Below are 15,666 nucleotides of genomic sequence, written 5' to 3' on the forward strand. Positions count from 1 at the left end.
GTTTAGTCTGGAGCGTGTTTGATTGACAGCTCAGTCCGGACCGCGTTGTGCTGCAGAGATGAGGAAGAGGCTTTATTTAAGGGGGAACGGCACAGGAGTCGATAAGTCACTGTCCCGGGACGCTCTTCAGGGGGCGCGAAGCCGTCTGCAACCGACAAGAGAAGAGTGATGAAGAGGAGGAGACACACGTAGAGCCCTCGTTTAGTCCCACTTTAGACCCCACTTCCTTATTTTGTCCTGTTTAGTCTTGTTTAGTCCTAATTTAGTTGGTGAAGTCCTGGGTTTGTTCTGATTTACTTGCTCCCCTGTGACTGATCCCGTCCTGCATCGCTGGTGGTTCAGGTCGTATCACAATCAAAGCCTAACAAGATGGATTCTTCAGGACTTAACTAAATTAGGACTAAACCAGAACTAAACCATGCAGGACTAAACCAGAGGTAAATCAGAAGAAAACCAGGACTCAACCAACTAAATTAGGACTAAACCAGAGGTAAATCAGAACTAAACCAGGACTCAACCAACTAAATTAGGACTAAACCAGGACTAAACCATGCAGGACTAAACCAGAGGTAAATCAGAACTAAACCAGAGGTAAATCAGAACAAAACCAGGACTTCACCAACTAAATTAGGACTAAACCAGGACTAAACCATGCAGGACTAAACCAGAGGTAAATCAGAACAAAACCAGGACTCAACCAACAAAATTAGGACTAAACAGGACTAAACCAGAACCATAGATTAAATCTGCATTAGTCATATAGAATTGCATATTGTACAAAATGGCAGTCTCTTTAAGCTGCTGATGTGCCCTTGGGCAAGTCATTTCTTAAGGATTCTTTGTGCAGGGTGAAATGGGGATGATCATGGCTCATGTAGTCATTGGTAGTCGTTATTATAAATGGGTTTTGCCTTAACGTGTCTTGATGAAAACATACATACTGTTCCACTCTAATAGAAGGCGCTTCGCCTCCTCTCTCTTCCTCTCCTCCTCTCCTCCTCTCTTCCTCTCCTCCTCTCTTCCTCTCCTCCTCTCTTCCTCTCCTCCTCTCCTCCTCTCTTCCTCTCCTCCTCTCCTCCTCTCCTCCTCTCTTAATCTCCTCCTCTCCTCTTCCCCTCCTCCTCTCCTCTTCCCCTCTCCTCCTCTCCTCTCCTCCTCTCCTCCTCCCCCCTCTCCTCTCCTCTTCCCCTCTCCTCTCCTCCTCTCCTCTTCCCCTCCCCTCCTCCTCCCCCCCTCTCCTCCTCTCCTCTTCCCCTCCTCTCCTCTTCCCCTCTCATCCTCTCCTCTTTCCCCTCCTCTCCTCTTCCCCTCCTCTCCTCTTCCCCTCTCCTCCTCCTCCCCCCTCTCTTCTCCTCTTCCCCTCCTCCCCCCCTCTCATCCTCTCCTCTTCCCCTCCTCTCCTCTCCTCCTCTCCTCCTCCCCCCTCTCCTCTCCTCTTCCCCTCTCCTCCTCTCCTCTTCCCCTCCTCTCCTCTTCCCCTCTCATCCTCTCCTCTTTCCCCTCCTCTCCTCTTCCCCTCCTCTCCTCTTCCCCTCTCCTCCTCCTCCCTCTCTTCTCCTCTTCCCCTCTCCTCCCCTCCTCTCCTCTTCCCCCCCTCTCCTCTTCCCCTCTCCTCCCCTCCTCTCCTCTTCCCCCCCTCTCCTCTTCCCCTCTCCTCTTCCCCTCCTCTCCTCTTCCCCTCCTCTCCTCTTCCCCTCCTCTCCTCTTCCCCTCTCCTCCTCCTCCCTCTCTTCTCCTCTTCCCCTCTCCTCCCCTCCTCTCCTCTTCCCCCCCTCTCCTCTTCCCCTCTCCTCCCCTCCTCTCCTCTTCCCCCCCTCTCCTCTTCCCCTCTCCTCCCCTCCTCTCCTCTTCCCCTCCTCTCCTCTTCCCCTCCTCTCCTCCTCTCCTCCTCTTACTTAAAGGTCACTTGTTTTCTCCTCTTATCGCTTTAGACCCGATGGCAGCGGATGATTCATGAACCCATTCGTTTTCTAAGATAAATGTTCAAAAAGTTAAAAAAAAAACATAAAAAGTCAAAAAGTTGCTGCCTTTATTCGACCTGAAAGATTCAACGTCCTCCTCGCTCTCTTTGATGCCGTCGTCAAATAAGAGTCTGCGTTGTCTTTATTACCATGACAATACAGAATTACTCTAACGTGCGTACATCGCTCAAAGTACAACTCTGTGTAAGCTTTTAATGAAGGAAACACAATTAAAATATGTCCTTTCTTTTATTTTGTTGTCAGAATGGGAATTTCCATTTCAAAACCAAAATTGCAATTAGTTCCCGATTTTGAACCATGAACAAAAAACCTGTTTCACAATAAACTGTCAAAGTTCCTTTTTCTCTCTCTCTTTCTCCTCTTTCTCTCTGTATCTCTTTCTCTCTCTCTTTCCCTCTCTTTCACTGTCTTTCTCTTTCACTCCCTCTACCTCTTTCTCCTCTCTCTTTATCTATTTCTCTCTCTTTATCTCTCTACCTCTTTCTCTCTCTTTCGCTCTCTCCCTTTCTCTCTCTTTCTCCTCTATCTCCCTTTATCTATTTCTCTCTCACTTTATCTCTCTTTCACTGTATTTCTCTTTCACTCTCTCTTTCTCACTCTCTCCCTCTCTCTCTCTCTCTCTCTTTCTCTCCCTTATTTTTTTCTCTCTCTCTTTTTCTCCCTTTCAGTCTCTCTCTTTCTCTCTCTTTTTCAGTCTCTCTTTCTCTCTCTCTTTCAGTCTCTTCCTCTCTCTTTTTCAGTCTCTCTCTCTTTCTCTCTCTTTCAGTCTCTTTCTCTCTCTTTTTCAGTCTCTCTCTCTTTCTCTCTTTTTCAGTCTCTCTCTCTTTCTCTCTCTTTCAGTCTCTTTCTCTCTCTCTTTCAGTCTCTTCCTCTCTCTTTTTCAGTCTCTTTCTCTCTCTCTTTCAGTCTTTTTCTCTCTCTTTTTCAGTCTCTCTCTCTCTTTCTCTCTCTTTTACAGTCTCTCTCTCTTTTTTCACTCTCTTTCTCTCTCTCTTTCTCTCTCTCTTTTTCTCTCTCTTTCTCTGCATTTCTCTGTAAACGTCACGCGACGTCTGGATTACTGTAACGCTCTCCTCTCTGGCCTCCCCGTAAAACCAACGATCCGACGACCACAGCGCGTCCATAACTCGCCACGCGCACGACCTCCGCCGAACGCATCACCCCGTTTCTCGTCCAACGTCCCAGAATCCACGGGAATCCAGTTGAGAGCCCGCCTCCTGACGTTCAAGGCACTCCGCAGTCTGGCCCCCCTCATACCTGTGCGACCCTCTGCCTCCGCACGCCTCCCACTCCCACTCGCTCTGATCTTCATCTGCTCACCTCCTCTCAGTCGCCTCAGCTAAAATGGTCACTGTAGGGGCCAGAGCATTTAGTCACTCCGCCCGCAAACTCTGCAACAAATTCACCGATCCATCTGCGTCACCTGGACTCACAACTCAAGACGTACAAGTCCGCATATTCACGATAACCATCTCTTGCCCCTGGGTGTCTCGAATACGCCGTCTTTAACCTCCTCGTCGTTCTTTGTCTCGCAGTTTGTCGCTCAGCCGAATTGCCAGCAGCTCTTGGCGACGCTCTGGTACGACGGTTTCCCCGGCTGGAGGAGGCGGCACTGGGCCGTCAAGCTGGTCACCTGCTTCATCATCGGCCTGCTGTTCCCCTTCTTTTCCCTGGTAAGAACTTAATGCTTCGGGTGAAAAACGTCTCCTCGGAGCACGGAGCCAGTCGATAGCGCGCGGCGTGGTTTTCTATGGCAGAGGTCAGGGCGTAGTTCACATTGATTTGCCATGGACAAAGAAGGGCACGGCTCCGCTAATGGGGGCGGCGATATAAATTTAGTCGATAAAATGTAAAAAGTAGTGATGTTTGTCTTTGGACTTATTAGACCTCAAGGGCAGACGCAACGCCCTTAGAAACGCAAATGTAGTTACAATACAGGGTTGCCGTTCGTTTGGAATTATTAAAAGCGTATTCACTTCATTCTGGAAGTCACAGGTGCCCCCGTGAATTGTGTGTCCCCCCCTTTTGCTTGTAGGAGTTTCAGCTCTCCTGCCACACCAACAAACCCCCCCCCTTTCACCTGGTCCACCCCCCAAACTCCACCCGGCGCGCTGGTTTGGGGGTTCTAATCGAAGCTGCTCCAACCAGTTTGATTCTGAAACACAAAAAAACAAAAAGGGTGGAGGTGTCTGTGCAGTTATTAGAGATGAAGAGATGCGGGTTGTCCTTTGGGGTGTTTTCGAGTATGTATCCTTTAGAATGGAGCTAAAACAGTCTCCATCCGTTCTCTTCATTGTTTTATACAAGCCTCCAGCACTGCCAATGTTTTACTGATGATTTTACTGAGATGTTTTCAGTCGTATGCACAGACTTTGATGGTTTGGTCATTACAGGTGGTTTTAATGTGCATGTGGATAATGTTTGTGACGGAAACGCTCAAGAGCTTGATGCTGTCCTTAAAACCTTCAGTCTTACTCAGCATGTGAGAGGCCCCACCCACAGCAGAGTGGCTTCACCCACAGCAGAGGGCACACTCTAGATCTCATAATTACAAAGGGGGTAAATATTTCAAATGTCAATGTGGTCGATGCTGCTCTGTCTCATCATTGCTGTGTCTACTTTGACCACCGTGTGCTTTTTCCAAACCTCAAGCTAGTCCTACAGTTGTTCAGAGGAGACACATAAATGACAGCACGAATAGAAATATTGTTAGTATTGCTCCAACTTGTATAAATTAAGACTGAGTGACACATGTAGGTTATGAAGTGTCACGTAGCCAAAAATAAAAACATTTATATGATCATCTGCTGCTTTTAACAGTGAAATGTCACTATGAATAGGCTTATCAGTTGTGGTTTACAATGAACAAAATGTAAAATCATGATACGCTTATGTTCATTTTTAATACATAAATACTTGAAAAATCCATAATACATCACCTTTGATACTTTAATACTGAAGGTTTCTCTTACTCATCTTCTATCTTCCCTCTCTCTCTCTTCCCCACTCTCTCAGATCTATCTGTTGGCCCCCAAGAGTGCCCTGGGCAGCTTCATCAAAAAACCCTTCATAAAGTTCATCTGCCACACGGCGTCGTACCTCACCTTCCTGTTCCTGCTGCTGCTGGCGTCGCAGCACATCGCCCGCACAAACCTCCACATGCAGGGCCCGCCTCCTACCATCGTCGAGTGGATGATCCTGCCCTGGGTCTTGGGTAACGCTCCACTCTTTTCAGCTTAATGTAGTTTCTGTTTTAACATGGACATTACACGCCTTTTGTCTCCTTGGCATTTATAGTTTATGTTTTGCATCATAAAATGTTTTAGTATTTTCTGGTGAAGGGTTTTTCCAACTCCTTGTCTCCATGAAATGTTATTGCTTTGCCCAGAATATTCCACAGTATGTTTTAAACGTCCCTATCTCCACGGAGACAAGCAGGTGACGCCACCTGGGCCAAGTTATAAGTCAGATTTGAGGCGACTCCACTCTCAATAGTATTTATTTACAATAAAAAAACTGTATTTGAATAAATGCAATACAGATATGTTTAATGACTTATTGTGGTGCGTTCCCGGAATAGCAATAACATCGCCATGGAGACAAGTAAAAGTTGCACATTTAAAGTGAATGTACTTGATTTTTGTCCATTTAGTTGCCTGAAATGTGTTTTGTCCCAGTAGTAAATTGTAAAAGTAGCTCTTGGAGTCAAAATCAGACCACTGTACTTTCTGCATGCAGGTTTTTTTAATTGACTGTGAACCAGGAAGTCATTCTGGCGCGCTGTTAGCATGCGAGTTGTTTTTAGCATTACCATGATGGCCCCCCAAAAAAGAGCTTATAAATTCAGCTGCAAACAGTGTAAAATGGTCTGTTTTTCACATTTCTAAGACTGTATAAACCTAATACAGCACCTTCTAATTACAACAATTACACCCAGCCTAACATAATGTAACCGTGTTCTAGATTGGCAGCAAACAACACTGTTCAAATCCCAGAAAGCGTGTCATAATATCAAACCTTTTTAGTTCAAACATCTTACACATTCTTACACGTTGTATTAACAAAGCGAACGGTTAGAAAAACCAACCCGTGGCATCTCTTATTCTCATATCCTCCCGAGTGCAGTGCGAGCGGCGTACTTAGACGGAGCGGGTGGGCGTGCGGTGCTTTAAAGCGTGTGGGAGCAGACTGTGGAGGAGCGGGGGAGAGAGAGAGAAGGGGGTGTGAAGTGCCGCGCTACAGCTTTAAAAAACGCCATTAGGTTTAACACTGACCCCCATCAAGTCTGAAAAACGCTGCCGGAGCAATCGCTTAAAACCACGCTCCGTCTTGAAAATGGACATATTGCGCAGTTATGTGGCTTTGATTGCCTTTAAACACACTTTACAAACCACACCTCCGTTTCTAATTATGTAGTTGGGTTTTGGAGCAAGGGAAAAAATGAATAAATTAAGCCCTTAGGGAACGTGACTGCTGGTGATGCTGCGTATGGACATAAAAACTGTGCAGGAGAAGTGAGAAGTCCCGATTTTTTCCTTTTACCTTTTTATCTCGTAAACAGGGTCAATTAAACAGCTGTGAACCAAGCTTAACACAACTGCAGCTGTATTTTTGGCTGACGGAACGACAATACTGTGAATTTTGCATGATATGTGTAATTTAAAGGGACAGTACAGTAACGAGATGATGGCATGTTTAAAGGTGCACTTTTTAACCTTTTCCATTTGGGGTTCTGCCGTCTGCTCGTCTCCATGACGTTATGGCGTTGCCTGGAATGTGGCTGCCCAGTGCTTCGACTCGGCTTGTTCGGCTTGTCTCTGTGGAGAGGCTTAATGCCGCACTACGCAACCTTCCAGCCAAAGCAATGACAGGAAGTGACATCGTGGCATCTTTCAAAATTGTACATTGTGTTTAATAGACGTTTGTCATCAAAAAAGTATCTGGAGTTAGGAAGTACAAATATTGAATTGCAATTTTCATGACAAATCTTACTAATGACAAGTACATTTTCTACATCTTTGTTATAGTCAAGGTTCAGTTCACTTTGTAAATGTTAAACTGGCCCAGAAGCGTTAGCATTTGAGCCAAAACTGACATATAAATAGCTAAACTAATACAAGAATCTCATGCGTTTCAGAACCTGCGGCACAGTCATGACGTTATTTGCTCAAGGGCACGACAACATCTGCTTATATTTAGGCTACACACCCAAAACTGGTAGTCGCATACGGACAGTACATACTTTGTCCTGTTTTCTTTTTCCTGTACCCTTTGTTCGAATGTGCAATCAAAGCGTCTCTTCACAAGTTCACACAGACGTCGCACGTTTGATTGGTCCATTGACGCTCACAATGTAATTACCGCCACATATTTCCCAGCGTAAAGAAAAGTCACTGCGCGGCGTGTGGCTGGGAATAGAGCTCCGTTCGTAATGAAATCTACACCTGTCGACACACAATGGGGATTTTAAGGATGTCAGCGCGGGATAATTAAACCACATTTATTACTCACGACGCGCTGGTAATAGATTGTTTTGATTTTAATGGAGTTTTCAGGTGTAAAACAAATTAAAAGGAAAAATAATGGCATTCAGGCTTATTATGTCAAGTTTAACAGCTTGTACCTGACTTTTTTTCCGTCTTGTAGCGCAGAAAAGTGACTTCTTGCACAATAAAAGCGGCTATTTGTGAGTAAAAAAAGGAGGCAGGGGGATGTCAACTCTGCATTTTAATGGACGATTTGTCGGATGAGAATCGTTTGGAGGCACCAGGGGCGTCGCTGGATGAAAAGCATGTGACGATAGTGAAAATAACAGCATGTGGCGATCCCAGAGGGGATTAAGTGGGCAGGAAAGCGATCTTTTAAGTTAACTGCTGACCTTTGAGTAAAACAGCGTACAGCAAATGGCTTGAATAATTGTGAGTGTCTTCTCTCTTTGAAGGCTTCATTTGGGCGGAGATTAAAGAGATGTGGGACGGAGGCTTCACCGAGTACATTCACGACTGGTGGAACCTGATGGACTTTGCCATGAACTCGCTGTACCTGGCCACCATCTCGCTCAAAATCGTGGCCTACGTCAAGGTAAGGACTCCGGGCGCGGCGCAGGTTCACTCGTGCTCAAACTGTAAAGTTGCCCGTTAATACTGGCCATGTATCTTCTACAATACTTCTGCGATGTGAGTATTGAGAGATGCGTCGCCTGTACACGTCAGTATGGGTTTTACTTTTGAGCCTGCGGTCTGGTTCTGATTCTCCCGGACTCAAACTGGCGCTGACTTGAACCATAAACACACATAAACTTGTAAAGGTAAGGAAGACAGTTTAAAAAAAAAACACAGTAAAACAAAAGTGATACAGGTGATTTTAATGTTCATGTGGATAATGTCTGTATTGTGTGTATTGATAATGACAGATAAATCACAGCAGAACTGACTACTTTATAAAAAGGTACCAAAAAGGTCACACAGGGGTCACTGTTTTTTTTCAAGAATCATGACAGAATCGCGGTGAATCGAATTGCAAGTCTTGAATCGGGAATCGAACTGAATCGGGACTTCACTGAACGGCCCTTTTGAGCGCGGGTTTGAGTATTTCTGTTCTATCACGAAATTCTTTGAGATTCTCAGACCTTTCAGACTCATTACAACTCTCCTGCAAACAATAAAGCGCATCGGTAAGTTGTGACTTTAAATGCAGCATCTCAAACATGTGCGTGTCGGATGCACGCTTCTGTTGCTCCATGCATTGATCCAGAACTGTCTTTATGGCCTTCAGTTTCACCTTCAGAGCCTCAGTGAGTTCTGTGTACTCTTCCATCAGGGACATGGATTTTTTTTTGTTTTTCTTAGTTTTCCTTTTTTGAACCATTCCTACACCAAATCGAGCAATTCCTGTGCCTATTGCGGCCAGAGCTCCCATATCGAGCCCACCCAATAACCCATCCAGAACAGCCCCAGCTCCAGAAGCCACGGCCACCACCATTTTCCCGTTCTTTGCCTGATTTTCAATGCGTTGCTTCTCAGCTTGACATTTCTCCAGCTGCTCAGTCATGTCCATTAGTCTTTTTATATTTTTTTCGTACAAGTTCAAGAACTCAAACATCAATTTTTTCAGTTGAATATTCACATCCAGCCCAGGATTGATAGGCGTGGAAGATCTGCTTTCCTCTCTAGAAATGAAAAAAAAAAAAAAAAAAAAAACGTAATCAGAGGCTGGAAATAAATACATTGGAGTCAAGCAAAAGCTACAATATGCTATAAATAAAGAGAATGATAAGACTCATAGACCTGTTTGTTCCAGTCCTGATGCTTTTGCTGTTGTCTGAACCCATGTTTGTCGCAGCGCCACCTAGAGGACACAGATCTCATGTGAAAGTGGTCTGACAGTCTTAAATCGAGTAAAATCTACAGAGAAATCAAAAGGTAATTTACCTGTTGTTTCAGCAGTGAGTCCTGAGCGTAAACTGGACCTGAGCGTGTCCAGGAGTCAGACGTACTGTACATCTGTCCAAAGGTAACCACCCAGTCGGAGAGCTAGACAACAACTGATTATCTATGTTATCTTATCTTATTAAAGGCTGTATAACCTTTGCTTCTTTGGATTTTGGTTTCATTTACGGACAGTTACATGCAATATGGAACCATTTATATGCACGCAAATGCAATAAAATATGAGCCGACCGGTCGATCATTTACAAAGTTGGAAAACAGTTTTTGTTTCACTGATAAGACGCTCCATTGTTAAGTGTGCGAATGCAGCAAATCTCTGCAGATGACGATTGCTGTTATTGCGTTAATCCTTATTAATCCAGAAATAAACAAATTATTGTTTGTGAGTTTATTATAAAGTCCACACGCTAACAGTGCAACTGGAAAGCATTAAGATCATTGCACTTTTTTCCATCTGTTTAAAAAAAAAAAAAAAACATTTGTAAAGAATCTAACAACCTTCTTTCACGTTGTCATTATGGGCTATTTTTTGTAGAATCTTGAGGCGAATAATGAGTTTGATCCACGTTGGAATAAGGTTGTAACGGAACACAATGTAGACAACGTGTGATTGCTGTTGGGATGCAGTCGGCCTCTGTACCTCGAACCAAACATGCTTGTCACTTGGAGGCTCTCATAAATTAAACAGCACCAATAAAAAACATCCAAGGGAGTGTTTTATCTTGCACAGATGTGTGTCTGAGTCTAGGTCCAGCTCACACTCAGAACCCGGCTCAGACAGGTAACTTCATTTGGATTCTCCTAGACTTGCATACTGTCATAGTTACAAAAGACTGAATTAATTATATGTATGTTTTTTTTTTTTATCTAGATTACACTGTGGCTCTGCTGTTTGCGTTGCCGCCTCTTGACCAGGTTGTCATTTTATCCTAAAAATCAGCAGAATGCATTTTAACTCTTATTCATTTGCTATAGAACCAGTCACACTTGTTTTAATTACCATATTTTCTGGACTATAAGTGGCACCTTTTTTCATAGTTTTGGCCGGGGTGCGACTTATACTTATATTTATACTTATATGTGATATTATTTGTTATTTTCACACTTGAAACCGCATTTCATACTCCAGTGCAACTTATATATGTTTTTTTCTCCTCTATTATGCATTTTTTGGCTGGTGCGACTTATACTCCGGTGTGACTTATAGTCCAGAAAATACGGTAGGTGGAGCTGTAACAAAGATGGGTGCACAGGAAAGCAAAAGTGCTCCAGCTGAAACAGACAGGTGTGTATCATGTAACAAAGTATTTTTTCGACTCAACCTTTACACTTTAGTCAGTTACTTTTACAGACTGATCATTGACTTTGTTTCAATGGTCTATCAGCAACGGAGACTCGAGCTCCTCCGTCTCTCCCGCTTCTCCTCCGACAACGCCGCTGACCCGGGCCATATCCGAGTTCCTCCGCGACTACAAACCCAACGTAAAACAACTTAAAGAGATCGTCGAGAAAGTGGAGCGGTGTCAAACCGATATCCAGCAAACGCAGAGCGACGCGAGCACGGCGAGGAGCGTGGCGAACACCATCGGTCACGTCGGCACGGCGGCGGAGTTCCTGCCGGAAGAAGTGGCCGGAGACTTTGACGAAGCGCTGTCCGCTCTCGGTCTCGTCGCCGCTATCGTAGCCCCGGTCACTCGCTGGACGGACGACATTTTCCAGTTCTTTCAAATGCGGAAACACCAAAGGACAATCCAGCCGCTGTTGGTGGAGTTGAAGAAAGTCGTCGGGCTTCTTAATGAGGGCGTGAAGGATGTCGAGACGAACCTGGGCAACCTTTTGGACGAACTGAAGAACGAGCCGGACACGGAGAAGACGATCCTGTTCGATCTGTTTGAATTGAAGTCCGGCTTTCGTGACGCAAAGGAGGCGCTGAAGGGTGTGCTTAAAATCGGCGAGGTCTCTGTGTCCGAGAGCCGGGAGCGGTTTGAAGAATGTCATGAGAAACTGGAGCAGCTGACGCTCCAGCTCAGGCAGTGTGCAAGAGCGTGTGGAAAAGCACGTCCAAAAGTAAGACTGTTAAAATGTCCAACAAATCGCCCTCTAGAAGAGTTGGATATCTATATGACAAACATGTTCTGCCTGATGAAATGTACTAATACATACAATTCATATGAACTCTCTTGTTTCACTCTGACAGCGCTAAAAGCCATAAAAACAGCATCTATAAATATTGGCACTTATCAATCTCTGAAATCGCACTAAGCGCATGGGAAGTCAACAGAGCCACACACTTAATCTATACAACTATAACAATGACAAATATTTAGACTCAGATTGAGAATGACTTTCTCATTCAAGTTGAAACGTTTTGATGTTTAAAACTGTTTCCACATGACAACACTTACAACAGTACAAATATTAATAGATGGATTAAATCAATAATAAATCCTAACCCATGGAGGTTTCTAAAGGTTTTAAGTGGACAATATGTTGCATGTATAAAATGCTTGAGCTGCTCAGGCTCGTACAAACAGACCGGCAGTGCAGTGATACTTTTACTACATGATTTCTCACTTGACCAAAAAAGTTAAAGTAAAAAAAGTAAATTAAAGTGGAAGTGGTTTAATGTGTGTGTGTTTTTTTTCTAATATGTTTGGTTAATGTTCATTCAATCCCTATTGGACAGGTTGGATTACAGATTTAAATTATATTTATTTAGTAGTTGCCTCTCAGGGTTGCACAACTTTTTATGAGAATCAGAACCTGATTCATTTATTTCACATGTTTCTTTCAAAAATAGTGAGATTCAGGAAACTCACAAAGTCTAAACTCACAAAGTCTAAACTCACAAAGTCTAAACTCACAAAGTCTAAACTCACAAAGTCTAAACTCACAAAGTCTAAACTCAAATCAAATCAAATCAATTTATTTTTGTAAGGCCCAAAATCACAACAACAGTTGCCTCTGAGGGCCACAGGGAGAAATGAATCAACAATGTCTGTGGTGGCGAGGGACGATGTCCCAGGGTCCTCTGTCCTTAGACTCTCCTTCTCGGCCAGGAAAAACTACAAAAAAACCTCTTTGGGAAAAAAGCGTAGAAACCTGGAGGAGTTCCAGTGAAGGAGAGATCCGACTCTCACAGACGGACAGACGGACACAAGGAGACTGGAGCTGGACCCACTCTTCAGGCAGATGAGGGACCGACTGAGGCGAACTGGACCCACTCTTCAGGCAGATGAGGGACCGACTGAGGCGAACTGGACCCACTCTTCAGGCAGATGAGGGACCGACTGAGGCGAGCTGGACCCACTCTTCAGGCAGATGAGGGGCCGACTGAGGCGAGCTGGACCCACTCTTCAGGCAGATGAGGGACCACTTCACCAGGAGAGGGACATCTGGGTCCACAGGTCCTCAGGAGTGAGAGAAAGAAAAGAAGGCGGTGAACAGTTTGCAAGTGGAATCAAAAAATAAATATTGTTTGATAGCATAAGTAGTCAGAAGAAGAGGATAGTGCTCAAGCTGTCATACTTCCCCCAGCATAGTTACTCCTAGGGCAGCGTAGCTAAAGCTGTGGGTTTATGTTTCTGTTCCTAACTACTCTGACCATAAGCGATTTCGAAGAGGAACGTTTTAAGCCTGGACTTAAATGAAGAGACTGTGTCAGCATATTTAACATGGGTCGGGAGCTGATTCCATAACACAGGAGCTTGGTAGCTAAACGCTCTACCTCCTACAGTACTTTTAGAGACTCTTGGCACCACCAGAAGGCCGGCATTCTGAGAGCGAAGAGCTCTGTTTGGATGATATGGTTCTATAGCATCTTTGAGGTAGGATGGGGCCATGTCATTTATGGCTTTGTAGGTCAAGAGTAGAATTTTGAATTTGATTCTAGACTCGACGGGGAGCCAGTGAAGAGACTTCAGCACTGGCGTAATGTGCTCTCTTCTTTTTGTTCCTGTTAGTAATCTTGCTGCTGCATTTTGAACCAGTTGAAAGCTTTTTTTATGGAGCTTTTAGGACACGCTGCAAGCAAGGAGTTACAGTAGTCTAATCTAGTCGTTACAAATGCATGGATAAGTTTTTCGGCATCACTTTTAGGCAGGATTCTTCTGATTTTGGCGATGTTGCGCAAATGGAAATAGGCTGTTTTACAAGCTTGATTTATATGAGCTTTAAATGAGAGCTCCTGGTCAAATAAGACTCCAAGGTTTCTTACAGTAGAACTGGAGGCTACACTGACATTGTCCAGTGTGACTATCGGCTCAGATAGAGCGTCTCGTAGATGCTTAGGGCCAAGCACAATGACCTCGGTTTTTTCAGGGTTAAGAAGCAGGTAGTTTAGTGTCATCCAGGTTTTTATCTCCTTCACACAAGTACTAAGTCTGTCTACTTGATCGCTCTGATCAGGTTTCATTGATAAATACAGCTGAGTGTTGTCTGCATAGCAGTGGAAGTTAATGCCATGCTTTCTGATCATGTTGCCTAATGGCAGCATATAAAGAGTAAACAGAATTGGACCGAGTACCGAACCCTGTGGCACACCGTAAATTACTTTAGAGCTTGGTGAGGAGCTCTGGTTTACATTAACAAATTGGAACCTATCAGATAGATAGGATTTAAACCAGCTGAGGGCTGTTCCTCCAACACCTACATCACATTCTAACCTCTGCAGTAGAATGTTGTGGTCGATGGTGTCAAACGCTGCGCTGAGGTCCAACAGAACCAGGATTGAGACCAGTCCATCGTCAGCGGCTAATAACAAATCATTTGTGACTTTAACTAGTGCAGTTTCAGTGCTGTGGTGGGCTCTGAACCCTGACTGGAAGATTTCAAATAAGTTATTGTCCTGCAGGTGGCGACAAAGCTGTTTTACTACAACTTATTCAAGGATTTTAGAGACGAAGGGAAGATTTGAAATAGGTCTGTAGTTTACCAATAGGTCGGGATCTAGATTAGGCTTTTTCAGAAGAGGTTTAATGACTGCATGTTTGAAGGACTGTGGAACATAGCCACTTTCGAGTGAAGTATTTATTATATTAAGAATAGGGTCTATAATTAGGGGGAGAATGTCTTTGAGGAGCTTGGAATGGGGTCTAGGACACAAGTTGAGCTTTTAGAGGACATAATGGCTGAAGTTATCTCTGCTTGATCAACAGCTGTGAACCTTTCTAAGTTTACAGGTGGATTTATATGGGACGTTAGATTTACAGCTTGGACTAGTTCAGGGCTAATAGCGGGGGTAATTTCATCTAATTTATCTCTGTTTATTTTATTGTTAAAAAATAGGAGGAAATCATCAGAGCTAAGTGTAGCTGGGATTGAGGGCTCTACTGCACTGTGACAGTTTGTTAGCCTAGCTACAGTGCTGAAAAGGAATTTAGTGTTACTTTTGTTGACTTCTATTAGATTTGAATAATATCTGGTTTGGGCCTTACGCAGAGCCTGCTTATAAGACAGCAGGCAGCTTTTCCATGCTTTTAGGGATTCTTCTGTGTGAGAGCGACGAAATAATCCCTCTAACTTTCTAACTCTTTGTTTATGTGAACGCAGTTCTTGGTTGTACCATGGGGAGGCGCGCTTTGGCCTAATGACCTTCTGTTTTAACGGCGCGACAACGTCAAGAGCAGACTTCAGAGAATTCATGGTCAAGTCGACACATTGATCACTTAAACTGGGACTAAAGCTGTTCTCAGCAGGATCACATGACATGTCACTGAATATTGGCTCTATTATTTCTTTGAATTTTGAGATAGATTTTTCAGATATTGTCCTTTTCATTATAACTTTATTTTGTGGGACTGGATGATCTTTAAGAATAAACTGAAAGGTAATTAGGAAATGATCTGACAATATAGGGTTTTGAGGGAGGACAATGAGGTCACTAATCTCTGTTCCATACGTTAGGACAAGATCCAGAGTGTTCTTATGAGTGTGAGTCGCTTTATTTACATTCTGAGTGAAACCAATGCTGTCTAACAAGGCGCTGAAGGCATTACTGAGAGCGTCATCACTCATGTTCACGTGGATATTAAAGTCTCCAGCTATAACTATTTTATCCCAGGCTAACACTAAGTTTGATATAAAGTCAGAAAACTCTGTTAAAAACTCTGAATAGGGACCAGGAGGTCGGTAGATAACTATGAACAAAACTCCTTTTTGGTTTTTCATATTTGGACATGTGATTGACAGCATGAGGCTTTCAAATGAGTGAAATGCATTGTTAGTTTCATGAGTAG

General features: G+C 43.9%; 1 protein-coding gene across 1 annotated transcript in view; it reads left to right on the forward strand.

Moving 5' to 3' along the window:
• Positions 1-15,666, forward strand: part of trpc5a (transient receptor potential cation channel, subfamily C, member 5a) — a 77,840-nt gene that overhangs the window by 31,794 nt on the left and 30,380 nt on the right. The window contains exons 8-10 of the mRNA XM_072459114.1: positions 3,518-3,655; positions 4,998-5,196; positions 7,924-8,063. Coding sequence (XP_072315215.1) covers positions 3,518-3,655; positions 4,998-5,196; positions 7,924-8,063 — 477 coding nt within the window. The remainder of the gene's footprint in view (positions 1-3,517; positions 3,656-4,997; positions 5,197-7,923; positions 8,064-15,666) is intronic.

Source organism: Eucyclogobius newberryi, unplaced genomic scaffold (genome assembly GCF_026437365.1).
Source record: "Eucyclogobius newberryi isolate DKJ021-1_F unplaced genomic scaffold, fEucNew1.0.hap1 SCAF_22, whole genome shotgun sequence".
NCBI lineage: Eukaryota > Metazoa > Chordata > Actinopteri > Gobiiformes > Gobiidae > Eucyclogobius > Eucyclogobius newberryi.